Here is a 27727-nt window from a genome sequence, read left to right as displayed (position 1 = left end):
AATTTTAAACATTAAGAACAAAACGATTAAAAACAAAGTAATTTTAGAGAATAAATTTACAGTTATCCCTCCATTATTCCTCACCCAAAGAAGGAAATAAACAAAAAGTGAAAAGATGTCACAGCCACCAGAACAAAGCAACAATTGGGATTCTTAGAATCTCACAGCATTTAAACTCTGATTACTCCAAATACAAAAATACATTACAACTTCAACTACAAAGCTATACCCCATATTTCCAAAAGGTGAAAATACCCACATATTTGTTGGATAATCTCACACCGGGTGGTTGTTTTTCTTTAACAGTCAACTCTGAGACACGATTGTTAATGGCAGATACCCCCCCCCATTATATTTCTCAATCCATCAGATAAACCCATAACCATATTTAAAAAACAAATTCAAGAGATCGATCTATTATCATTTACAACTAAACCAAAAAAGGAAGCAGCTTTAATGGAGTCCAAGTCTTTACGGTTCCTCACTCAGCAGTCTTTCTTTGCAGCTGTTCAATCTGGGGAGCTTCAGTCTGTGAAGCAGATGTTGGATAAGCTGACAAAAGATGAACCGTCTAATGGATCATCGACGGTGTCTAATCTGGTGACATCACAAAATGAGTCAGGGAAGACTGCTTTATACATTGCTGCAGAAAACAATTTGCAGGAGATTTTCAGCTACTTGCTCAAGTTTTGTGATGTTGAGGTTGTAAAGATGAGGTCCAACTCTGATATTAACTCTTTTCATGTTGCTGCTAAGTTAGGAAACTTGGGTATGGTTCTGATTTCTCAATCATGATTTGGTTTTGCCAATCTGGGTTTTATATTTCAGCTTGATTTTAATTGGGAGAGGGTCCATTTTCATGAAAACATGCATCTGGTGGAAGGTTTAAGAGAAATAGGGAAATCTTGATTTTAATTGCTTTTTGTCGCGGTGTGTGTCTGAATTGTGATTGACCAAATATAGTGTTTTGTGCATTGTAGGTATGGCGAAGGAACTTTTGGGAATTTGGCCGGAGCTTTGTGAGCTATGTGACTCGACGAATGCCAGCCCCCTTTATTTTGCAGCTGTTAAAAGTCATTTAGATGTCGTAAATGCGATATTGAGTGCCGATCCAAGCTGCATTAGGATAGTTCGTAAAAATGGAAAGACGGCATTGCATACGGCTGCAAGGTATGGCCTTACTAATGTAGTATAAGCTCTTACAGATTGTGATCAAGGCATTGTGAGCATCAAAGATAAGAAAGGCCAAACCGTGCTCCATATGGCGGTGAAGGGTCAGAGCCCGGCTGTCGTTGATGAAATATTGCTTGCCAATCACTCACTACTGAATGAACGAGACAAAAAGGGGAATACCGCATTGCATATAGCTACGAGGAAGGCTCGTCCACAGGTATCTCTCTCACTGTTTGTCACATACCAGCAATGGCATAACTTATGCAGTTGTAAGATTTAACTGATATCCTGTTTTCCTCTGCTTTTCAGATTGTGAGCTTGTTGCTAACCAAAAGATCGATTGATATCAATGCCATTAATAATCAGCACGAAACCGCGTTGGATTTGGCCGATAAACTCCAGTCTGGAGAATCCACACTGGAAATTAAAGGAGTTCTGATGGAGGCAGGTGCACAGCATGCTAGGTATGTTGGCCAAGTGAATGAAGCAATGGAACTTAAGAGGATTGTGAGTGATATTAAGCATGAAGTGCAGTCACAATTCTTACAAAACCAAAAAACCAACATAAGGGTGTCCGGAATTGCCAAGGAACTTCAGAAACTCCATCGAGAAGCTGTTCAAAACACCACCAATTCCATCACTGTTGTTGCAGTGCTCTTTGCATCGATAGCCTTCTTAGCCATTTTCAACTTGCCTGGTGAATACGTAACAAGTGAACCGGATGAAGGGAAGGCCAACATAGCTTGTCGAAACCTTTTTTTTTTGAAAAACAAAAAATAGTTGTTGACTAAAAACAAAAATTGGAGTCGCCACTGACCTTTTAATGTGATGTGATCGGCTCACCTTGAAAATGATTTTGGTCTGCGAAATTTGAGAAAACAGGTTCGGGAGTCGGTTACGCACGAGGAAGGGTTAGCACCCTCGTAACGCCCAAAATTGGTACCGAATTGATTAATTAAGGTCTTAATTTCGAATATCGAAAATTCGTGAAGAATTTTAAAAAACATGATCCTCCCTTTTATTAATGTTAATTTTATAAAAGGTGTTTGGATAAATCGATGCGGATGCTAAAGACCTCCTTGTCTCAGAGTAATAAAATGTCACACCCAATACATTAGGGCACGACATTTTTAGTCCTCGAGAATAAGCTTGTCTTTTGATTTCCAAAACTTGTACGGTGAAGTTTAAAAAGGATATTCAATTGTTTTAAGTCAGATGAGAAATTGAAACCCAATACATTAGGGCATAATTTCTCAAAATTTCTAGCATTGAATATAGCCCTTATTATTATTTTAAAAAATTCTCATCTCGAGGAATCAACATATCATGTCCAATATATTAGGACACGACGTATCAAATTCCTGAGAATGAGCTTTTATTTATGTTTTAATTTAAAGAGATGTTCTTGATTATTTAGATTCGACGAGAAAAATTTGAACTCAATACGTTAGGGCTCCATTCTCTCGAGGATTCCAAATTTCGAGTATTGCGTTATTTTGAAAGTTTTTGGATAAATTGGTTTTGATACAAAAATGATATTAAATGCAACTCTTTGAACGAAATAAAAAGGATTGAATAATGATGTACAATGCGAGATGGTGATTCATAAACTAAAGCGCATGCTAATGAATGTCAAACAATCAATAAATATAAAAAAGCAATACAATAATGGCATGAATCTCATATTATGTTGGTATATATTAGTACTAAAAGCTAAAGAATTAAAACGAATATCGAGTAAATTAATATAAACAATCTTTGAAATAGACTAAAAATGAATAGCATACAAGGGCGAAAATTGAAAATTATTAATAATTCACATACATAAAATTTTATCACAAATAATATATATATGTATATACGAATTTGAAATAGATTTAAAGGAAGATAAAAGAAATACTATGTGAAATTATAATATTAAAATGAATTTTAAAGTAAATAAAAATATATGCGTAATATATCAAATAACATACATACATTAATCTAAATAAGTCACATGTATATGAAATGAAAAGTTTAATAATAATACAAATAATACTAGAGTTAATAAATAATAATATTATTATTAAATTAATTGCTATATAAAAACTACGAAAGGGATTAGATTAACTTAAAAACAGAATTAAAGGAGCCAAATGAAAATAAAATAAAGTAAAGGGGCAGAATGCGATGTGCGGAGAACTTGGGGGACCAAGTGGGAAATAATTCCCATCCCTCCAAAACGCATCGTATAATCTGGGCCAAGGTGAAACGAAAGCGAAATGTAGCTTGAAATTTGCAAATAAAAAAAATTGATTTGAAAGCACTACAAAAGAAGGGGGACCAAATGCACAAATAACCCTACCAAAGCCACAACACGCGGATCTCAGCCGCCTCAGGGTCAGGTCATCGGGTTGGAGATTAAATGGTGTCGTTTTGAGGGCAGTTAACCCTAGCTCAAAACGACGTCGTGCGACTATACTATTTAAACTAGAAAAATTTTTTGTATCTCAGTTTGCTTAACAGAAAAATAAAAAGAAAGGGTTGCCCCCTTCTCTCGTCTATGCTAGGGTTTCAACCCTAGCCTCATATCACCGAAAGCTCCGCCGATTTCGGCCTCATAGCTCTCGCCCGAACTTCGATTGAGACGAAATGAGCGAGGTTTCGGTCACGTCAACACAGAGGTTAGTCTTTCTTCCCCTATTTTTTATTTTACAACCATTAATAGCAGTAACGAACATCAAAGAAATAGAAACGAGGAAAGAGGAGGAAGGAATCACCTTCAGCAAAAAAAAATTTCTTTTTTTTTTATTTCTTTTGTTATATTTTTTTTGTATTTTTCTCAATATCTGTTGTATTCAATATCTCTGTGTAAAAAGAAGGATCAAGCCCCCTTTACAGATTTCGAATTGGCTTTTTAAGCCAAATCGAGAAGAAAAATAAAATAAAAAACAAAATACATCTCCTTCTCTGCTATCTTTTCCTATTTTCTTTTCTGTTGCTATTTTTTGCTTTTTCCTCCTTTTTTGTTGTTGTCTTGTTGTTTGCTGCAGGTACAGTCGTACGAGGGCTAGCTGGGGCGTACGAATGCCAACGTGGCGTGCATGGCGGTGTGAGGAGGGCACTGTTGCTGCGGCTGGAGGGCAGTGATGCTAAAGGCTAGGGTTTCGGGGTTTGGGGAATATTTTGGGCTACATTGGGCCGAATTAGGATTGGGCTGTATTGATTTTGGGCTTGTAATATGGACTGATGGACTTTTAATAAATTTTTATTTTGTTTTTATTTATAAAATTGGGCCGGGCAAATTGGGTATTACATAGTTGATCACGTAGGTTTCCGCATTTTCTGCCTCTTGAATGCCACATCCCTTTCATATCAATGGCTGTTGTTGTTGTTCAGATCACATTGGTAGCATGGGACACAAATGCTCAAAAACAGGTTGTATCAGTGGTTAACAAGCTAATGTGGGCTGCTTGTGCTTGCACTTGTGGAGCATTTTTGTCAATAGCCTTTGTGGTTGTAGGAAAAGGGAATTCATGGATGGCTGTCACTATAACCATTGTTGGAGCACCAATTCTGGTTGGGACACTTGCGAGCATGTGTTACTTTGTTTTTCGACAACATTTTCGGGGTTTTCACAGCGACTCAGAGAGACGAATAAAGAGGGCAAGTGGAAGCAAGTCTTTCTCATGGACATTTCTGCAAATATATCAGATGATGATGATTATAATTCTGACCTTGAGAAGATATATGCTTCGTAAACACTATTTTTTTTTTAAAAAAAAAAGCCACTAAATTAAAGCTTGTAAAAGGAGCATGGTACAGTCGCAGAAAGTCTTTTGCTGTGTAACTAAATGGCTGACGCCTAATGATTCAGAGTTGAAATATCAAAGCTGACAGATTTTAATCCAAATGCTGTAAAAGCAAGACCGTAGTTCATGCTTCCTGTTCACAATCCCAAGGCTGATTGTAGATTTGTGTACAATAGACTATGTTTTTCATGTGAGCATTGTAAATTAGTATGCATACGACATTATGATTTTTAAAATATTTTATGCATATAGTTATAATGTATTAAACAAAAATGTCAAATGAAGAAAAAATTGTTTTAAAGAAACCACCACTAAATAACTAGAAGATTTGCTGGTAGTTGAAAGTGGAAACTTTTCTGGTTAAAGTCTTGCGTGTGAAATTGAGGAAAATAACGGTAAGGCGTGAATGGTTCATGAAAATGCAGCATTAGAGAACTAACTACACGAAGAGAAAAAGAACAAGTTGGTGGAAGAGGCTTTAAAGCTTTTCTCTACCCTGTAAATTGGCGTGAAAAAGGCTTGACTTGGAAAATCGAAAGCACCCCTTTCCCCATTATTTAGATCAAAGCTACTAAAAGATGAGCACATCAGGGTTTTGCTACCTTTTGAAAATAAGTTATGATTAATCAAAATAAATAAATAAAAGGTATCAACTAAATGAAATGGAACCTTGTATAGCCAAAGGATTTATTTTTTAATCAAATGTAAGGGAAGGGATTATCCAGATATGAACCCAGAATGACATGCTGTCAACAAATACTTAAAACAACACAAGTCATTTGCCACTAATCCAGTGACTAGTTGAGGCCAATTTTCTATTTTTGCTGTCACATACATCCATTATATTTTCCTGTGGCCTGCAGAAAGCAACAACTGAGACAGCAAAACAGCCCACCATAATCAAATTATGCATCGATTAAAAGGGATCGATAAAAGTGTACATACATAGCTACACCAAAGATCAATTTGTACATGAATCAGAAATTCCCTTATTTTTATTGTAAGATTGCTACGAGACATGAAGAAAATAGAAAAATAAAAACTGCATTCTCTAAATTCATCATCTCCCTCTAATCCATGTGGATTTCAATAATAATAATAAAAAGATCACAGAACCACATGGGCGTATCCTGTTTACAAAGGAAAAAGAATAGCTTGGAAAGCCCCTCCAAGCTTTATATTCAAAACCCAATTTCCACCATCCCAACCTCCATGAGTTTAATGGAAACAAACTAATATGATATACAATTTTACATACTATATACCAGATCTCACCTGTGGCTCAACCATCTTGAGATCATAGTACAATGACCTTGAACTATAAGTAGGTTGCAGAAGCACCATCAATTAATTTGGCAATTACCCCAGGCCTCTTCTGGATGATCTTGAAGGAGGCAAGTTTGAGTTGGATGTTTGAGGTCCCCGGGATTCTTCTGCTTCTGGCCCTTCCTGCATAAAAATGTATAAAGGTAAAGTATCATGAAGAAAGACCGGTCAACAGGACCTTTCATTTTCTGCCAATAGCCCATATAAAGATCAAATGTATAATGTGGTTACTTTAATCAAATTTACAACTTAATACAATGTCCAACATAATCATTAAGATAATGATGCAAGAATATGAAACAAGATCAATGAGTAACTCACACACCTTTGATAAAGTGGAACTACTTCTAGCTATTGATTGTTCTTGTGATTTTTCAAGCATTCGATGTTGTCTCTGCATTTGAACAAACTGTTGTAGCCTTGAAGCAAAGTTGATTCCGTTCTGTAAATTCCCATTATCTTGCCTTAAATTGCCATCCTCAGTGATTTGGGATCCACTATAATGTAAAATTTGGGAGCATGGGTTGCCTGATGATGCTCGTTTGAGTTGATCACCATTGAAGGAGTGCGATGGCACAGTTTTCAAACGAGTTCGCAAGATCTTGAATGCAGCACTTTGCTGTAAATAAATCAAAGGGTCAATATAATTTAACAATGAAAATTATGCACAGTGTCTGTGCATGCACCAGTTTGTGACATGCGTGAACACACTACATGCCCCCCTTAAAACCAATCAAAGATCCCCCTACAGTGTTTGATCTGTTTTGATGATGTCAAGTAGTTAATGCACTGACAACCATTTTTTAGGTTTGGGGCAGGGGTGCCAAGAAAAGAAAGTAGCACGGACATACCTGTGGAAGTAACATTAAAAGACCATACAATGCTTTCAGCAACCATATATACCTTCCTGGTTCAAGAAGCTGAAATCAGAAAAAAGGGTCAGCTGCACAACATTCTAAATTTAAAACATAAACAAGGAAAATATTAGTAAACCAATTACTTCTAAGAAAAGTTTTAACTACATTACAACCAATGAATTCACTAAAGCCATAGTTTGGCCTGGTAAAATGAGCAGCAACCTGCAAACAAATCTCCCAGTGAATGAAGATGTGCAACTATTGGAGAAGGAAAATTGTTCACATAAAAGTTCAATGGAGCATAACCTTTTCAATAACAAAGGCTACATAAGTCAGTCATTGGCCAAACATCCCATCATAAAATGGTTGAGCATTAGAATATGCATCTCTCTACGGAAAACAAAATTGCATGCTGTACCATAGTTTAGTTCAAGTGAAATACACAAGTATGTGTCAAATTTTTTTTTGGGGGGGGGGGGGGAGAGAAATAATTATGAATAAAAAATATGCCCTGAGACTTGAAATATGAGCAAATATCGGAAGTGAACCAAAACCTAAATAAAGAACACATGCAATATTACAATTCCTACAAATCAAGCATAGTAAAGATATTAAAAGGACAACTGAGGCAAGTAGTAAGTCTTATTTAGGAACCTGCAATCTAAGATAAGCAAAGATGGGAGTTTCGAGCAAGCGAATCAATTTATCAAGCTGAACCAAGAACTTGACATTAATATCTTCCTCAACCAAGGACTGAATCACGGCACTTGCATGCTGATATGCCTATCAAGCAAATAAACTAGATTAACAACCATCAAAGTAGATTGTCCAAACACACCTCTTCTCTCAGCCCACCGCACATAAAAATAGAGGGATTGTCTAGCAATTGAAGGAATTAAAATTTCTTACCTGTGCCAACAAACAAAGACTTAAAATGGCCATGGGTGAATGGCACCATGAAGCATACAAAGAAACAAACAAATCCTTTCCAGCAGCATTAACAAGTGACTGTTTTAAAAGTTCCCGAAGCACAGATAGCTCAGAAGAAGTGAGTAGAATCAAATTCAAGGCCTGCACACGGGATAAAATTTAAAATTGGACACAATTCAGCTAAAAGATAAAGATTCAGGAAAAAAACATATAAACTTTAATAATTTCATGACTATCACATTTTAAAGTTATGGAGCAGCTTCATTTTATTATGTCAACTGAAGAGCATTATTGCATTAATTGAATCCTTAAATACATGACAGAACCTGAACCATAATGCAGGCAAAATCCAGGTCTGCTTCTCCCTCTAGTATGGTGGATAGTTCACGATAGACCCGTTCAGCATCCAAAAGAACACAAAGTCTACGGATTATCAAAGCACCACGCCTAAGAATACAGGAGAAAATTTGCAAAAGAAAGTGATGAGATACTGTACATAAATTACAAGACAAGTAGGCCACATAGCCTACATGAGTGCTCAACTGAAAAAAACAATTCATAATAAAAAATTAAATACTATATGAGGCTTGAGGGACCTAGAATCACCTCTCCAGAAGAGAATGATCAACCCGGAAATTATGCACCAGAAAAACAATAAGCTGGCGGAAGTGTTGGGGATCTCGTGCTATGCATGCATGAATATCAAGAACCAGAAGCACAACCTGATGGCAAAACCAAAATCGCATGATAAATTAGTATATGTTAATTACGAGAATTGACATCAATAATTGAAACCAAAACCCATAAAATCAATCATGAGCAGTTTTAATTTCACTTTTTATGACATAAAAATGGATATTAGAGAGGAAGACCATAGGCTACATTAGATACATCCCAACATAATAGCATCCATCCATTCAGTAATGACTAAGATGATCCCAATACATTATGGGGAAGAAGATCTCCCAACCACCATCTCATCATCATCCAGTCAGCCTAATAAAAGGACAAAGGGAGGATAAAAAGCTTCAAGATAAAGAGAGCAGTAGCCAGGATCAATCTAGAAATGGTGGAAGATTATAGAAACGAAACAAAAGAAACACAATAACAAATATCAAATGAATTTAACTACTGCTAACTTGTACCAAATTTTGGAATAATGTCAGAGAGATTAAGAAAGAAATTCCTCTAACAAAATTAAGAAAACAAAGCAAACTAATTGAGTCCAAGGCAAGAACTTTAACACTTTCCCAGTGAAATTCAGGAACTCTAGCTTCTTCATCAGTACCATATTTTGCAATCCCCCCTTTTTGTTACTTTTCAGGTTTAACATTTAGCCAACAGAGTAGACATATCCACATCCATCCTTAATCCCATCTCTTGGAAAAGCATCAGACGGAAGACAGAATGGGGTGTAGGAGAACCTCTTGCAAAGGTAACACTCTTTCTAGGTTCTCAAAGAAGAGAATATAAGGATATTGCCAACAGAGTAAGCTAGAAAGTTTCAATAGCAGTTGCATCCAAGAAACAAAATTATACATATAGGGCGCATCCTATTTTAATTATAGTAATACAAATATGTGAAAAAAAAAGAATAAATAAAATAAAAACTATGGACCTATTGTCATAATAATAATACAAATACGCAAAACAATAATAAAGATAAAATAAAGTATGGAATAGTTAAATGCGAAACACATAAGCAGAAGCAGAAATATACCTCGTCAGAAGAGTCAGATAGAGCTTTCAAAAGGGTGTCAAATATGTCATTTAGAAAACACAAGACCTGTTTCAGGTAAAAAAGTTAAACATCATGCATAGAGGAGCAAAACTAGCATCATAAACTGCAAATAAATATAACACGCAAATTACAAATTTGACAAGAGACTATACACTTCCTATTTCGATTTATGTTGAAATTATCATGCCTTTACAATGCAATGAGGTCTGTTTGATACATGAAAAGAAATCAAGGATGCAGTATCAGATGTGCTTCAACAAAAAGTGCTAACAATAGTCTAAAGAAAGGTCAATTAGGACTTCTATTGAGATGCAGATGCTATATATATCCAGGTACCAAACGTAGCCAACAAGCTTTGACTTTGGCGGCCATCAGTATCTCATTATAGACCTTTATATCAAGTCTACTTGTGTTTTTTTTTCTCCTTTTTTATAAAAAGGGCTAGTGACATTAGTTTGGGACCTTTCGTACTTTGCCTCTACCTATAATTTAACAGCCAACATTTCAGCGATTTTTACTAGGACTAAAAACATCTTAAGAAACAAGGCATAAAGTGATAGACACTCCTCGAAACTTCAAAGGGAAGATAATGATAGAAAGGAGCAGAAACATGAAAACCAGACGCCTACGAGGTATCATTTTAAGAGATGTGAGATTTATCGCAGGGAGTCTTTAAATGCTTAAAGAGTAGCACAAACATGGATTTAAATTCAGTTTTTGTGCATGTAAGATCAATATGATTATGGTAAAAATATATGTGACCCCCCCCCCCAACCCCTGGCGGGATGTAAATGAAAATCACAAATAACTGCTTTGACTTTGGCTATCAGTATCTCATTGTACACCATTATATCAAGTCTACTTGTATTTTTTTTTTCTTTTTTTGAAAAAGGGCTATTGAAATTTAGTTTGGGACCTTTTACACTTTGCCTCTACATGTAATTTAATGACCAACATTTCAGTGAATTTTACTAGGACCAAAAACAACTTAAGAAATAAGGCATAATGTAATAGACACTCCTCAAAACTTCAAAGGGAAGATAATAGTAGAAAGGAACAGAAACATGAAAACCAAACACCTACGAGGTATCATTTTAAGAAATTTATTACAAGGAGACTTGAAATGGTTAAACATGGATTTAAATTAAGTATTTGTGCATGTAAGACCAATATGATGATAGTAAAAAATGTATGCAAAAGCACACACGCATCCAAATGTAAATGAAAATCACAAATAAATGCTTCCTCGCCTCAGCACGGTGTCTGTCTAAAAGGGTTGATATCCAGTGCAATGCTTCAATTCTAGTGGCCTCCCACTCACTATCCAGTTGCCTGATCAGTCAAAGTAAATGGTAATTACTACAAAATCATTACAAAGTTATTTCAGGAGTAAAATAAAACAAAGACACCATTTTAAGCACTTTTCAATAGCTCCTCAAAATACAGAAGCGCTGCATATGCTGACGGATGGAAGTGCAGACTACTAGTAACATCTCAAGACTAGTATTTTTCCTAGGTAACAAAAACTAACCTCCTTGCAATGTAGAGAATGGCCCCAACATCAAAAGTCTCCGCTGGATCAGACTTGATTGAACGAAGTTCCTCATTGGTTTCACGAGCAACCTAATATAAAAATAAAAAACATAAAGGAAAGAACTCACATATTTCTATAAGACATTGCAGATGGTTATTTATGATTCTTTAAGAAGACTATAAAAGAAACAAACTTACCACTCTAATTTTCTCTTCTTTATCAGATATGCAGGGGAGGATGGCTCCCAGTATGTCAGCATAGTAAGGAACAAGCTGGTCTCCACCAAGTTTTACAAATTCGTTTATCTGTCCAGGGCAAAAATTAGATTCAATTTCTATGATGTAAAGGTACCAGATGAAATAATCAGTCTAAGAGTAGCAAGAAAAAAATATCATAGTATGAATATATAAGTTAACAAGAGGAAGAATCCATTATCAAGATTATTTTCCCCTTTCCTGCTTTAAAATTATTCCCGTATCTATGGCAACATAAAGTCAAATTCCACTCACCCAAGTGATTGCTGTTAACCGAGTAAATTCATCAGGAGAAGCTGCCCTTTGCACCAGTATTTCAGCCATGCGACCATAATCTACAGACTTCAAGAGTAGCACTGCTCGAGTCAGAAAATTACAAATGAACAAAATATTTTTTCATGAGAAATACTTTTGATGATATATAATAAATCCATAACCTTGTTCAGTACAAATAATGAGGTAATCAATCATGTTATTACCATAAAGATTTTAGAGAATCTTAGCATAAGGATCTTTAAGACAAATGGCCAAGAAGCCAATCCAACAGTCAAAGAACATGTTAGTAGAAGTCTTACTGGGGAGTTTTTAATCTCTTGGAGGAACTCTGAAAGTGCTGAATCAGCTTGTTGCCGTATTTCAGGACTAGAATCACTTAACATATTAAACAAACCTGAAAGTTATCAAGATCTAATTAATTAAAATAATTCTCATCAGGAAGTGGTAAATTGGTTTAAGAGACCAAGATTTTATTACCATCAAGAAAATCAGGGAGGAAACCCAACATGTCAATATCTGGAACACTGTCCAGTACAGTTATCCAGCCAACCAAAAATTGGCGAACATAGGGATTCAGGACATTCATACGCTCTCTCAGTAATGGTATAAATTCTTCAATACTGAAGGCAAAGCAACCATACAAATAACATTACAAAGATGGTTCCCAGAAAATTCAAATGAGACTTCTAAATGAAACAAGATTCAAGAAGTGAAATTGGAAGGGAACAAAGCAGACCTGAACTGGTCACTTTCAGTAACAATGTCCTGTTTCACATTGTAAAAATAGAAGGGCAATAAATTCTCATATTTCACATAATTAAATGCCAACATTTAGATGAGGTAGCAATTATTAACCTTCACGAGCCTATCTAAAAGGTGAGCAGCACTCTGTACATTGGCATCAGAATCAGCCGATAGCTTGCATAATGCATCAAATATTTGATTAAAGAATATGATGAGATCTCCTCGGACAACCTGTACAGCAGAAGACAGCATATCCCATCCACTATTAGTAAAGAAGACATGAAATGATTAAAAAAAAAAGTAAACAAGTCTCCTTTCACCTTTGCAATGTTATATAGTGCTTCACAAGCATAATATCGTACTCTGCTGTCTTGGTCAGAAAGAGAATTAAGCACTGGCGGCACAATTTGCTAGCAGATTCAATCACAAGAAAATCAATCACTAAATTATATACAAAAGAAGAGGAAAGAAAAGAGGTTAACTAAATAAACATCTAACCGTGAAAAAATAACTGACACTTCTTAATAAAGACAAAATAATCACAACATTTTCTCATTTTACTTCATATTTCTGCTTGAGAAAGAATAAAACTTCAAACAACGTTAATCCCTTCTATGTGCCTGAAAGGACCTAAAGTCTTAACTCATACCCCTATAGCCTGTCCCAGCCCAACACCCACATTCTCTCCCCCACAAGACTAAAACGGAAAGGGGAAATATAAATATCACTATACCCAAGCCAAGCTACATAAGTGGCAGAGAAATCCACCAATAGATGCAGTCTACTACAATGCTTGAAAGCTTTTTAATCAACAATTTATAATCATATCAGCTAATAATGAAAAGAGTTCTTATAACAGGAACAACAAACCAAAGTAAGAGGTCAAATCGAAATAACAATATTTAAGAACTTGGCCAATAATGTTATTAAATGTGCATCAATGTCTAATTCAACCTTCTAATTTTTCCAATTCTTTTAGAAGCTCATGCAAGAGTAATGAAGAACTGATGAAAGAGCTCACATGTTCACATTAGACAAATAAGAAAATACATCAATGCATTACCAATTACCAACAAGGGGCTAAAAAAATTATGGCAACTACAGCATCATCCAAGCAGTTTTCTACAACTTATACGACAAATAGAAACGGGCTAAGCCTAAAATAGTAACACCATGCAAGCAATCATGATAACATTTGTTCAATAAAGCAACCTTTGAATACTAGAAACTTTCAAAAGTCAAACCAAGTCAGTGAGATGACACTAAATTATATTCCTTTCAGATTTCATTAAAAGCGAGCCCTAATTTCCCATGTATCCCCAACTCCCTACCAGAGACACAGAAGTCTGAAGGTAAAAAACTAAAGTTTATTAAGTGACGAAAATCCCATATCTTATGTCAGGTAATAACTAATAAGGCACACCAAATGTATGCCTAGTGTAGTTGTCTCCTTATTAACAAACACCAAACCTGCCCTAACAACCCTAAAACATTACAATTATAGAGCAATAGTCCATAAACCTTGAGATGTAATTCTCGGTTCTTGAATATCAATGCCATGGTAAACACTGTTCTACATGCTTCTAAAAGGTTTAAACGTGTTAACAGACTCAAAATAAAGCCAAACTAGTGCTTACCTCAAGATGTTGCGCGGCTTCGGAAGTCAACCCAACAGTGGCAGCAGCCAAACCAATCAATCCTCCCTACATAAACAGAAGACCGGAATTTAACAAGACCGAGCCAAAATTCAAATCAAATTAATAGTGAAAGTGAGAAAAATCACAAAATTATTCATCATCCACCAACCTTACGGTGATTGGCTTGTGGAGAGTAGGTAAATTCCTTGGCCAACAATTTGATCACCGCCGATATCTTCTCGTGATCTCCCGACAACGCCAGCTGTTTCACAATTCCTTCAACCTAGAAGTAGTTATTATAACAAAAAAAAGTTAAGCAATTTGATCACTGAAAAAAAAGAGAGCTGCAAATTAAATTCCACGGAAATTCAAAAAAGAAAGGAACAAAAACCTCAAGGGCAGCATTCTTGCGTTTCTCGTACAGCTTGTCGGAAAGATTACGGAGAACTGATGCCGGAATCACAGAAAGCGCGTCGGCCATAGCAGAAATTTAAAAAAAAAACACACCTTTTTTCGATAAAATCAAATTCGTTTCCTGATCTTCTCAAATTCGAATCTGAACATAGTTTTTTTCTTCTATATTTTCTTTTCCCTCCCTTTTGGTCTATTTAGGGTTTGCGGTTTGTTTTCTGGACCGGTAAATGAAAATCGAGGGGAAAAACAGATCTGGAGAAATTTTGCAGAAACGAATAGTTTTTTTTTTCCAAATAAATGCGATCGGATTTTCAATTTCCTTTCTTTAATTTTTATTATTTGAATGTTTTTTAACAAACTAATTTTCAAATCACTTTTTGGGAATTTGGATTGTGTCGTTTTTAGTTTAGATAAATGGAGAAAGGGTGTCGAAAGTGACGTATTTAAATGAAATGTCCAAATCAACCTTCCCATATATGGTATTTACAGCTACAAGCCGAGAGACTCAGAACGACATAAGGGTGAGCATAAAGGTGAAATTGGAATTTCATAATGTTAGAAAAAGTGCTACTTTTTCACCTAATTCTACTAATAATTACTTATCTTTAAATTAGATTGAATGTCTATTTTGCCTCCAGTCCCTGTACCTTTCAGAGTTTTAAAATTTAATCCCATAATTTTAATTTCATGAACTTAATCATCTATTTTTTGATTTAAAAATTAAAATTAAAATTCAATTGGTAATCAATTAAAAAAAAGGGTAAAAGGCATTGTAACCATGATAGCAAAAGTTTGAGCATAGTGTAAGAACCGAATTTTTTTTCTCTTTTCAAAGTGTTTTCACTTTTTCATCGTTAACCTTTTAATAGAGTTAGGTAACTACCCGGTAATCACCTTTCTCTTCCATCTTCTAAATCATCTATAGTTTTTTTCTTCAATTCACAATCTATCTTATGATAATTATTTCTTCCTTGATTCTCTATTTCCTTGAAGATCTTCTAATCATTTTATTTCCAAGAATTTAGTGTTTGTATTTTACTTGGATTTTTCTTGACTTTCTAAGAAAATCATTTTTCTCCACATCCTTTCTTTAGTCCCTTGTGTATTTCGCATATGTTGCATGCATGTAGATGGGTGATTCCCGAGTGTGTTTTATTTCATGATTTTGCTAGCATTTTATTTCTTGTCTTCTAATTTGTTGTCCTTTGTTATACTCAATAGAATTCCACTATTTGACCTTCTAAGTCATTTCAATAGTCTCTTCACTAATTTGAAATGAGGAGATCGTTCTCTCTTTAAGACAAGGAACTTTGATACTATTTATATATAGTCTTTGAGAAAAAGAAAAGTCATTAGACTTTCTTTACGTAGTACTCGAAATTGTTCTACATTGATTAATTCAGAACCCAGACCCTAAGGACGTTATCTGGTTACACCATGATTTACCCTGAGGCGGAGCCTCCAATGGTACCCCTCCTATATGCATGACTTTAGTCCAACAGCGATCCACAATCTCCTCTCCATCTGGCTTGGTCTCTCCTCGAAGTCCTTGATCAACCTTTGCAAATCCTACGAACATAAACCAACCACTTGTAAGTTCAAATGAACTTAGTGAGTTCCTTCATTAGGTCATACATAAATAAACCCTGTCGTACAAGGGTAATAATCGTAAAATGAACTAAACATAAATACTCTCTGCTCACTCAAAGCGAATATTCTTTATCAGGGTGGAGGACTCCACCTGTTCCTCCGAGCTACTCTGCTCACTACAACACTTCCCTCTGGTCGAGCTCTCCACTCGACCATATGCCAAATACCTCGTGATGGACATCGAAACCACCAAATATAACTTCCTACGCTCAAACTTAATTAAATAATAGTATAGAGTAGTAGGGTTGATCCTACATGTACTGGATTCCTAATTTTCCTATTTTAAGTAACCAGATTCCTAAGTCTAGGTAATTGTCGTACCCACGACCTATGCATTGCAGAGCTGAAAAAAAAAGAATAAAAGTGGAGATTTTAGTTGATAAAGAAAATAATATATATAATATAATAATGATTGCAAAATAAAATTAAGGAAATTAAATTAAATCGATGAATCAAATATATTAATACTTAGCCTCAGCCTTGATACACTCTGAATTCGTATCGATCCTTGAAAGTAGATTTTCCTTTCCAAATGATAAACTGGTTATAGCGATCAAGGAAGCCTCAACCGCCAACTTTTCCTTGTATAGTAGGTTTCAATATGACCTGCAAACCAACCCTTACCAATTATCTACCACGTAACATGCGTTTGCAATTTAAGATCTTGGTAGCCTTGCGATCTAAAAAAGCCTAACTCGAATCAACTACCTCAACCGCGTGGGTCATTTAAATCCGACCACTATCTCCATTAACAAAACCCAACTAACTTTTTCCAATTAGACATGTCAATTTGTTCATAAGAATTCGAACTTGGCAGATGACCGTCTCGTTTTCCCAACTATAGGCCAACAATTCCAACCGAACGCGCACTTTTTGAATTGAAATTACATTAACTTTAAGGGACGATTGTGACTATCCCATATACCAGAGTGATAACAAATACCGTGTTTGAAAGGTTTTAATGCAAGTTCATATCTCACGATTTTTTATAGGAATGATAATCGGGCTAAGGTTAAATGAGGTTTAGTTGAGCATGAAATTAATCATACTCAATTGGTGTTTAAATGTGGATTTGAGTGTAATAGTGATGGGTGAAAATGAGAAAGGGCTTGCAAAGCAATTATACCAAAAGAAAGAAAAAAGAAAGAAATTGGTAGTAAGCTTTGCCAAGCTATAGACGAGTGGAAAGGAATAAGGAAAAATATATCCAACTCAACTTCTTGTGTAAATTCTAGTGTGTCTTTCTAAGCCACTTATACAAGTATTTATACACTTTTCAAGTAATATATTTAGCATGATTCAACCAACTAAAATCAACATGATTCCTCTAAGATTATGAAACTAAAACCAGAATTTTCCTATTTATAGAATTTGACAATTTCAAAAATCTGATTTGATCAACCATTAATTCTGTGATTTTTCTAATTTAGCCAATTTTCTTGTATTTTGTTCCGATTTATTCCATTTTGCATGATTTTGAATTTTTGCACTCCAATTTCATCCCTAATGAGATTTAAGAAGAAATCATAAGTTCAGTAGTATTCTATTAAAAAAGTATCCAAAAATAGATACATTAAAATCACAAAATTAACTTGCTATCACCTTGCCATATCAACGAGACCTATCCTTACTTCTCATCTTTCCTTCCTTTCATACACTAATAACTCTTGAAAGAAGTTATATTTTAGGACTCTAAATGGAACTAATTGTTTGTATTTAAGTGAATACATCTTCATTTTTAGGATAATTTTAGAACATTGCATAATAAAGCTTGAATTGTGCTATAATGATCACCATTTATTACTTTTATTACTAGGGGAAGGAAAAGTTATGGTTGTGGTTAGACACAGGTGCAGGTAGAAGAAGAGGATGAAGAGGATGCAAAAGAAAAATAAAGGAAGTGAAACATTACCGTGGCAAATGGTGAGATTAATTATTAACATAATTGCCATGGCAATTTCAGGAAGATGACTTAGCACTCTATCTACGTCACCCTCAGCCAGCTGGACGTGTACCAAAAAAATCACCAAAAAAAGAGGAGAAACAAATGTGTGCTGAGAGGGACGGATCTACCCAATAAAAAAAGAAATGAGAAGAAGAAGAAGAAAAAAGAAAAGAATTTGTGTGAGAAGAAAATTGGTGACAATGGTTTTTTCTCTCTATTGGAGAATTCTAGAGAAAAACAGGGTGTAGCTTAAGAGAGCATAATACAGACGTGAAGAAGGGGGAGAGATAGTTATCCTAGATTCACGTACAATCTAAAGATCAAAGAGAAGTTAGAGTGTGGTGAGAATTCCTACATTTCTACCTTTATTTTCCTGATTTTTGTGATTCGAACTTATTTGAGAATGTTCATCGATGATTTTATTTTGATGTTAAGTTTTCCACCATGATCTAAATCTTTTTTGGGTTGGAGTTATTTGGGTGAATGTTTTATCATCTTTAATGCCCTTGATTTGAGATTGTCTATGTTACTGTTTTATTCAATTTATGCTTATTTTAAATACATGCATGTAAGCTCTAGACATAATTGATTGCGTGTTGTGTTCTTAGATGTATTTTTAATTTTGAAAAGGTTAAATATACTAGATCTTAAATCCTTTGATACAAGCAAATACTCAATAAAATATTTGTAGCACTCTAGACATAGATGTTGCAAGTTGTACAGAGAAGAACATTCATTGTAGTTATTAATCCAAAGTTCTGTAGATATACAGTAACTTAGATTTCTAGCTTAAGATTTAGCTATCAAAAGAGACAGGTTACAGTAGTGACTCTCTGAGCAGTTGATTAGATAATATTTTTCATGGCATTATTTTAATATGAACATTTCACCTGAATAATTCCAGCCCGATTAATTCAACAATAGAAATACTCTTGCGTTCTATGTACTATGCCACAACATTTTATTTGTCATATCAATTCTTTATTTTTAGCATTTGATTTCATTAATTCATTATACAAACATCTTATTTAACTTGAGAGTATTTCCTACTATTCAGTATAGTCAATAGGATTATAATAACTTACTCAATTTCTTACCAATTTTCAATCCCTGTGGAGACAATACTTACTTATCACTCTGTTACTTGAATGACATGTACACTTGCACAAGTGCATTAGTTATTTACACGCAACAAGTTTTTGGCACCCTTGCCAGAGATCGACAATATTGGTGAAAAGTTGATTTGTTATTATTCGTGTTATTTTTGTTAGAGCAGTTAATTAGTATTTTATTTTATTTTTTAGGTTTGTATTAGTGTATGAGAAGAAACATTCAAGAGTATACGAAACATTGTTTTGATCTTGAAATTGAAAGGACATTAAGGCGAAGAAGAAAATAGTTAAGAGAAATAGAGAGAATTAAAAATGATCCAATTAGAGAAGATCCAGTACTTCAGAATGAAAGGAATGCTGATATTCCTCGAATCATAGATGACAAAGACAGACCTATCAGAGAACATGTAGTGCCTATTTTGGATGATCTAAATCCAGGAATTGTTAGGTCACATATTCAAGCTCAACACTTTAAATTAAAACCATTAATGTTTCAGATGCTACAAAGGGTAGGGCAGTTTAGTAGTTTACCAATTAAAGAGCCAAAATTTCACTTGAGACTTTTTCTTGAAGTCTGTGACTCATTTAGGCAGCAGGGTGTCCCTGAAGATGCCCTTAGATTAAAATTGTTCCCTTATTCAGTGAGAGATCATGCCAGATCATGGTTGAATGCGTTACCATCTGGTACGGTGGTATCTTGGAATGAACTGTGTCAGAGATTTCTGCTTAGGTACAATCCTACCAACATGAATGCCAAGTTTAGGAACGACATTACATCGTTTAGGCAATCAAAAGATGAAACATTATATGAAACATAGAAGCGTTTCAAAGAACTAATTAGAAAATGCTCAATGCATGGTTTTTAGCATTGGACACAAATAGAAATGTTCTACAACAGATTAAATGCTCATACACGAATGGTGGTGGATGCATTTGCTAATGGGACTTTACTTGACAAATCCTACAATAAAGCATACGAAATTCTGAAAAGAATAGAAAATAATGATTATTAGTACCCCACTACCAAAGTTGGTAGTGATAAAAGAGTTGTTAGAGGAATGGAACTTGATGCGATTACATCTTTAACAGCTCAGGTATCATTTTTAACATATATGATTAAAACTTTGAAAATACCCTCTGCAATGTAGGAGATGAAGGTTGCAGAACTAGCATGCATATACTGTGGAGAAGATCTTTTTTTTTTGTGAATGCCTATCCAATCCAGCCTCTGCTTATTACATGGGAAATTTTTATCATAGCAACAACAATATCTACTCCAACAAATACAATCCAGGGTGGAAGTAACATCCAAATTTCAGTTGGAGTAATCAAGGAATGGGAAATGTCAGTAATATTAATCGACAGAATATGGTTGGTGTACCACCTGGACACAGTCAACTAATACCTCAGCAAAATGTGAAACAAATTTCATCATCTTTAACATCAACTATAGAAGCTCTATTAAAGGAGTATATGGCTAAGAATTATGCGATTATTTAGAGACAGACAGCTTCCTTAAGAGCTCTGGAGAATTAAGTGGAACAAATTTCCATTGCATTAAATTCTAGACAACAATGAACATTGCCTAGTGGCACGGAAAGTTCTCGATCTCAAGGAAAGGAACAAAGTAAGGCCATAACACTCCGGAGTGGCACTTAGCTGCAGAAGTTGTGAATGATGCCTTTACTGAAAAGGAAAGTTCAAAAGTCCTTGAAAGTACAACTTTCAAATCAGTAGTGGAACAAACTACAAAAGATGGGAGTAAACAAAAGCATACATAAGCAAATTCATCTTGTAAAGCCAATACAAATGCTATGGCAAAGCAACCTCAACAAGTGGAAGGAAGGTTATCGCCACATTTTCCCTAGCATTTCCAAAATTCGAAGTAAGATGCTCAATTCAAGAAATTTCTAGAGGTCTTGAAGCAATTACAGATCAATATACCTTTGGTGGAAGCATTAGAGCAAATGCCTAACTATGTGAAATTCATGAAAGATATCCTATCCAATAAGAGAAGGTTAGGGGAGTTCGAAACTATTGCACTTATTGAAGGGTGCACAATAATGCTGAAGAACAAACTGCCACCAAAGTTAAAAGATCCAGGGAGTTTCACTATAACCTGCTCGATTGGAAACCATTATGTAGGCAAAGCATTATGCGATTTAGGTGCAAGTATCAATCTAATGCCTATGTTTTTTTCCAAGAAACTTTGATAGGAGAGGAAAGACCTACTACAATCACAGTACAACTAGCTGATAGGTCATACGTCCATCCAGAAAGTAAAATTGAAGATGTACTGGTAAGAGTTGACAAGTTCATTTTTCTAGCAGATTTTATTATTCTAGAATGTGAAACAGATAAAGAGGTACCCATAATACTTGGACGACCTTTCTTAGCAATTGGTAGAACATTGATTAATGTACAGAAATGTGAATTAACCATGAGAATTAATTATCAGTAGTTAACATTTAATATGTTTGATGCTTTAAAGTGTGCAGACCCAGATGAATAATGTCATGTTGTTGAATTTGTTGACATTGTAATTCAGGAAGAATTTGCAGGACATATGTACAACAATTTTGATGCAGACTCTGTTGAATTAAATGAAACATAATTGACTGAAGAATTTAGAGAACTGATAGAAATTCAACAATCTGGAAATGGATTCAGGAGGAGCTTTGAATGATTAGACTTATTAGGTCAATCTTTCAACCCTCCTCAATTGTCAATAGAAGATCCACCTGTGCTGGATTTGAAGCCATTACCATTGCATTTGAAGTATGCTTATTTGAGAAATAATGATACACTACCTGTAGTTATCTCTGCCGAGCTTATAACAGACCAGGAGATGAAATTACTAGAAGTCTTACAAAAATCCAAGAAAGCTTTAGGATGGTTAATTACCGATATCAAAGGAATTAGCCCAGCAATCTGCATGCACAAAATAATCTTGAAGATTACCATGGCAAATATATTGAGTAGCAAATGAGACTGAATCCTATCATGAAGGAAGTAGTTAAAAAGGAGATTGTCAAATGGTTGGATGCTAGAATTATATACCCAATTTCAGATAACCCTTGTGTGAGCCTTGTTCATTGTGTACCCAAGAAAGGAGGGGTCACCATAGTTAACAATGATAACAACAAACTCATTCCCACACATACTGTCACAGGTTGGAGAGTTCGTATGGATTATCGAATGCTCAAAAAAGTAAGGAAAAAGGACCATTTCCCTATGCCTTTTATAGACCAAATGTTGGACAGATTAGTAGGGAAAGCCTTCTACTGTTGTTTAGATGGATACTCAGGGTATAACCAAATTGCCATATCTCCTACTGATCAAGAAAAGACTACATTCACCTATCCTTATAGAACATTTGCTTTTAGAAGAATGCCATTTGGGTTATGTAACTCCCCTGCAACATTCCAGCGTTGCATAATGGCAATATTTTCCAGCATGGTGGAGAAATTCCTTGAAGTATTCATGGATGTTTTCTTAGTGTTTGGCTACACTTTTGAAGACTGTTTGAAAATTTTGGAGTTAGTACTTTGCCGATGTCGAGAAACAAATCTTGTGTTGAATTGGGAAAAATGCCACTTCATGGTTTGTGAGGCATTATTTTGGGGTACAAGATTTCACAACAAGGAATTACCATCGACAAAGCAAAAATAGAAGTCATTGAAAAGTTACCACCACCAACATTAGTGAAAGGAATCAAAAGCTTCCTTGGTCATGCTGGATTTTACCGTCGCTTTATCAAGGATTTTTCTAAGATATCCAAACCTCTATGTCAATTTTTGGAACAAGACATACCATTTCATTTTGACGAGTTATGCTCAAAAGCGTTCAAAGAGTTAAAGGAGCAATTAATTACATCACCTATAGTCACTGCACCAGACTGGACTTTACCATTCGAATTGATGTGTGATGCAAGTGACTGAGCAGTTTTAGGCCAAAGAAAAGCCAAGATGTTTCATGTTATATATTATGCAAGCCGTACATTGACAGATTAACAGCTCAATTATACCACCATGGAGAAAGAATTGTTAGCGGTGGTATTCGCCCTTGAAAAATTTAGAGCTTATTTAGTGGGCACCAAAGTCACAGTTTGTACAAACCATTCTGCCATTAAATACTTGATGAGAATAAAAGAGGCCAAGCCTAGACTCATTAGATGGATATTGTTACTGTAGGAATTTGATTTGGAGATCGAAGATAGGAAAGACACTAAAAATCAAACGGCTGATCACTTGTCTCTATTAGAAGCAGGGAATAATTATGGTGATAGTCAAATGATTAAAGACGAATTCCTTAAAAAGCAGTTATTGTTGGCTATGGCATTGCCATGGTTTGCTGATATTGTTAACTTTCTAGTCAGTGGGTTGCTACCACCTACACTCAATCATTAAGGACAAAGGAAATTCCTTCATGATGTCAAGAAATATTATTGGGATGAGCCATTTCTATTCAAGTAGTGTGCAGATCAAGTAATTCGGAGATGTATTCTGGATGAGGAAATTCAAAATATCCTGCATCACTGTCTTCTGCACCTTATTGCAGACATTTTGGAAGATTGAGAACCCCAATCTGGTTTTTATTGGCCCACCATGTTTAAAGATGCTCATGAGTTCTGTCAAAGTTGTGATCGCTGTTAAAGAACTAGTAACTTATTAATGAGACACGAAATGCCACTGCAAAATATTTTAGAGGTGGAATTATTTGATGTATGGGGAATTGATTTTATGGGTCTATTTCCACCATCCTCGGGCAATATCTACATTTTTGTCGCTATGGATTATGTCTTCAAATGGGTTGAAGCTGTGACTTTACCTGAAATGATGCCAAATCAGTTCTGAGATTCCTGCATACAAATATTTTTACTAGGTTTGGTACCTCTCGTACCTTAATTAGTGATGAAGGTTTACATTTTAACTGCAGATTAGTTGCCAACACTCTAAACAGATATGAGGTTAAACATAAAATCGCCACAGCATACCACCTACAGACAAATGGACAAGCCAAAATTTCCATAGAGGAATCAAGCAAATTCTGGAGAAAGTTGTTAATCCCAATCGCAAGGATTGGTCAGCAAGGTTGGATGAAGCCTTGTGGGCTTACCGCACAATTTTCAAGACATCGTTAGGAATGTTACCTTTCAAGCTTGTGTAATACCTCTAACCCGTTTCCATCGCCGAATTAGGGTTATGGAGTATTACCATGCAAACCTGATCAATTAATATCAAAACGTTTCAATAATGTCATTTAACAACAATCATTTAAAACTCACCAATACCCTAGCATACATGTACTTTTGGGCCTTAAACCAGGCTTTCGAGGCCCTAAAATCAAATTAGAACCAATTCGGGACTAATTCGAAACAAATCAGAAAGTTTGGGAAAAAATTGCAAAATTTGAAAACAAGGGTTGCTGTGTGACACAGCCCAGGCTGTGTAACAATCGAACAAAGGGACACACGGCCCTGTCACAACCCGTGTCTCAAATCGTGTAACTCACTGAGTTGTTACACACGGCCATGTCATAGGCTGTGTAACACACTGACTTGATTCACCAAAGTTAGCAAATGACACACGACCGTGTAGCCAGGTTGTGTGTCTCACATGGCCATGTGATAGCTTGTGTGACAGCCCGTGTCCCAGGCCGTGTGCTCCATAAATGGACCCTAAAAACAAGCCATTTCGAGACCAAAACATACCTAACCAAGCATTTAACTTGTGCATACATTTAAAAGACCTAAACACCTTTCAAACACTTAAAAACATACCATTACAAACATCTTATCTCATCTAACCAATATGCCATTCAAAGGCACCATAGTTGTAGCAAAACATCATTAACTAAAATAAAGCAATATGGCCACAATTCAAGCACAAAATCTAGTCACTTTATCTCCTTAATGACATCAATTATAACCATTCACTTTTAATCACAAACTTACCAAAAGTACCATAAATTATAAGTACCTAAAGAAACCAAAGAACATAAATTTGCCAAAGCACTAAAAGTTTCATCAAACAAGATATCTACTCCAAAAGTATATTCATACCAAAATGATCAGTAACACATTCAAGACCTACCATTATAAAAGGTCTTATACATGCCATTTATAACCTTGGCCAAAATAACTCAAAATCTACCAAAATGGTTGTTGGATAGTGTGATAGATCTTTGACAAGCTTCCAACTGAACGAGCTTCCAATAATTTACGAAACAAAGAAAAGTAACTATATAAGCAACTAGCGCTTAGTAAGCTCGTATAAAGTCAAACATAACTTACCATTCTTAAGCACAAGTTATCAAATAAACATAATATCATTACCAAGACCATATGCTTAGTAAAGTCCTATATAAGCACCATCAAACTCACAACTCATTCATGATACACATATAATCAACTGTACCATAAGTAAATTTTCATGTATACATAACTTACCACATTAACCTTTTCATAAGATCATGAATCAATATCCATTTGTAAACAAACCTTGCCATTAACCTTTTCTTACCCGTTGAACCATCTAGCATTACATTGGATACTCGAGAATGCTCACACATAGTGTGCCTTTCCATATAACCATAACCTTTCCTTTTCAATAGTGCTCACACGAGCTATAGGTTGGAATGTTAGCTACACGATGCTGCTCACACGAGCTATGGAGAATCCGTAACAAATGTAGGATCTCAGCCAGCAGTAGGACATTCAAGACCAGCACTCGAAACATGAAATCCCTAGTGACTTGTCATTCGTATCCTAAGAATTCTTAAGGTTCAAACAGGACTATTTATCAGTCAATTGCTCAAAGCATAGATATATGTATATTCAAGTTCATTTATAACTAACACGATATAGCAGATAATCAACTTAACTATAATTAATACGATTATAATTTATACGAACTTACTTCGATAAATATGGTTGCAATAACCCAATTGAAGTTTAGTCCAAAGCTTTAGCTTTTCCCTTATTTAAGTCTGATTGTTGTTTATCTTGATCTAAATAGATAATTACATTTAATTAAATACTTCAATTAACATCAAACATTCAATTCAATCCATATTATCATAAAATTATGAATTTACCCATTCTATTTTAACTTTTTCACAAATTGGTCCTTAAGCTTGAAACTTGTAAAAATACCATTTTTACCCTCCATACACGCTAGGTGAATTTCTTAGGGACCCATACCAGCCCAATTAAATCATCATTTCTTCATGTTACCATAAGATTTTACTATTTTCATAAATAAGTCCATAAACCCTAAATTTATCAAAACCACTTAGCAAAACAAGTTTGTTTAACAACTAAGATTGATAATCTATCAACTAACATCAAAACACATTCAGAATCTACCATGGCAAGTCCTTCAACCTTTAATGGTTTTGCAAATTAACCCCTGGACTAGCTAGATTAAGCTAATATGAACTCAAAAACATAAAAATCACTAAAAATGAGACTTGAAAACCTACCATGCAAAAGACACAAGTGTCTGACTGCTCCAAGATCCCCTTTTAATGGTGATTTCGACATTAACAAAGTGAAATGAGAAAGATGATAGCTAATTCTCTCATGTTTAAGCATTTATTTATTAAATTACCGTTTTACCCTTAGGTTAATAACTTATAAAATAACAAAATCCTGCCCATAATTGTCCATTAACTTTAAAAATGGTAAAATTACTATCTAGATCCACTAGTTTACCTTTCAAAAGCCATTTAGCCTTTTTAACTAATAGAAACCCACTTTTGCAACCTTTATGATTTAGTCATTTTTACTTAATTAACCATTTAAACTTTAAAATTTCTTAACGCAACTTTAATATGACCCTAATATAACCTCATAGAATTTAAATAAATAATAAAATATTTATTCTATAGTCAGAATCGTGGTTCCGGAACCATTATTTTTGGCACCACTAAAAACGAGTTGTTATAGCTTGTTTATTGTAAACCATGCCATTTGCCAGTTGAGCTAGAACATAAAGCATTTTGGGCAATCAAGAAACTAAACATGGCCTGGTTTGCTACTGCAACTCATTCCTTATTGGAGCTTAATGAGATGAATGAATTTTGAGCTCAAGCTTATGAGAATGCCAGACTGTACAAAGAAAAGATAAAGCGATGGCATGACAAGAAAATTTTGCCAAGGTAATTTGTACCTGGACAACAAGTCTTGCTCTTGAATTCCAGACTTAAAATATTTCTCGGAAAATTAAAGTCGAGATGGTCTAGACCATTCGAAGTCAAATGTATATACCCTGATGGAGCTATCGATGCTAAAGATGAAAAAATAGGATCCACTTTCAAAGTCAATGGTCAACACCTAAA

The 27727-nt window shown here is 35.0% G+C and overlaps 1 protein-coding gene, 1 long non-coding RNA gene, 1 other non-coding gene and 1 pseudogene across 4 annotated transcripts; 2 read left to right on the top strand and 2 right to left on the bottom strand.

Moving 5' to 3' along the window:
* The first annotated feature begins 201 nt into the window (after positions 1-201).
* LOC107922252 (ankyrin repeat-containing protein At2g01680-like) lies at positions 202-5834 on the top strand (annotated as a pseudogene).
* LOC121214067 (uncharacterized) lies at positions 3537-4432 on the top strand. Its single transcript, XR_005909682.1, has 2 exons — positions 3537-3836; positions 4206-4432. It is a non-coding gene; the product is annotated as an uncharacterized lncRNA (long non-coding RNA).
* A 158-nt stretch (positions 5835-5992) lies between the features above and the next one.
* LOC107922251 (protein VAC14 homolog) lies at positions 5993-15044 on the bottom strand. 2 transcript variants are annotated; one of them, XM_016852184.2, is made up of 20 exons: positions 14655-15044; positions 14433-14546; positions 14264-14329; positions 12947-13036; positions 12738-12857; positions 12619-12647; positions 12360-12502; positions 12182-12276; positions 11862-11948; positions 11550-11657; positions 11350-11441; positions 11069-11150; positions 9798-9863; positions 8684-8799; positions 8404-8524; positions 8057-8218; positions 7802-7930; positions 7142-7210; positions 6616-6909; positions 5993-6413 (listed from the first exon to the last, which is right to left on the bottom strand). In XM_016852184.2, exons 1-20 carry the CDS (start codon positions 14742-14744, stop codon positions 6324-6326), a joined length of 2163 nt encoding a protein of 720 aa, XP_016707673.1. In that variant the 5' UTR covers positions 14745-15044; the 3' UTR covers positions 5993-6323. The 2 variants fall into 2 exon arrangements, with proteins under 2 accessions (XP_016707673.1, XP_040943743.1); XM_041087809.1 differs by lacking the exon at positions 7802-7930.
* Positions 15045-20139: 5095 nt separating this feature from the next.
* LOC121214254 (small nucleolar RNA R71) lies at positions 20140-20246 on the bottom strand. Its single transcript, XR_005909839.1, has one exon. It is a non-coding gene; the product is annotated as a small nucleolar RNA R71 (small nucleolar RNA).
* Between the last annotated feature and the right edge of the window lie 7481 nt (positions 20247-27727).

The sequence above is a fragment of the Gossypium hirsutum genome, chromosome D01 (genome assembly GCF_007990345.1).
Source record: "Gossypium hirsutum isolate 1008001.06 chromosome D01, Gossypium_hirsutum_v2.1, whole genome shotgun sequence".
NCBI lineage: Eukaryota > Viridiplantae > Streptophyta > Magnoliopsida > Malvales > Malvaceae > Gossypium > Gossypium hirsutum.
This window is presented reverse-complemented; position numbering and strand designations above follow the sequence as displayed.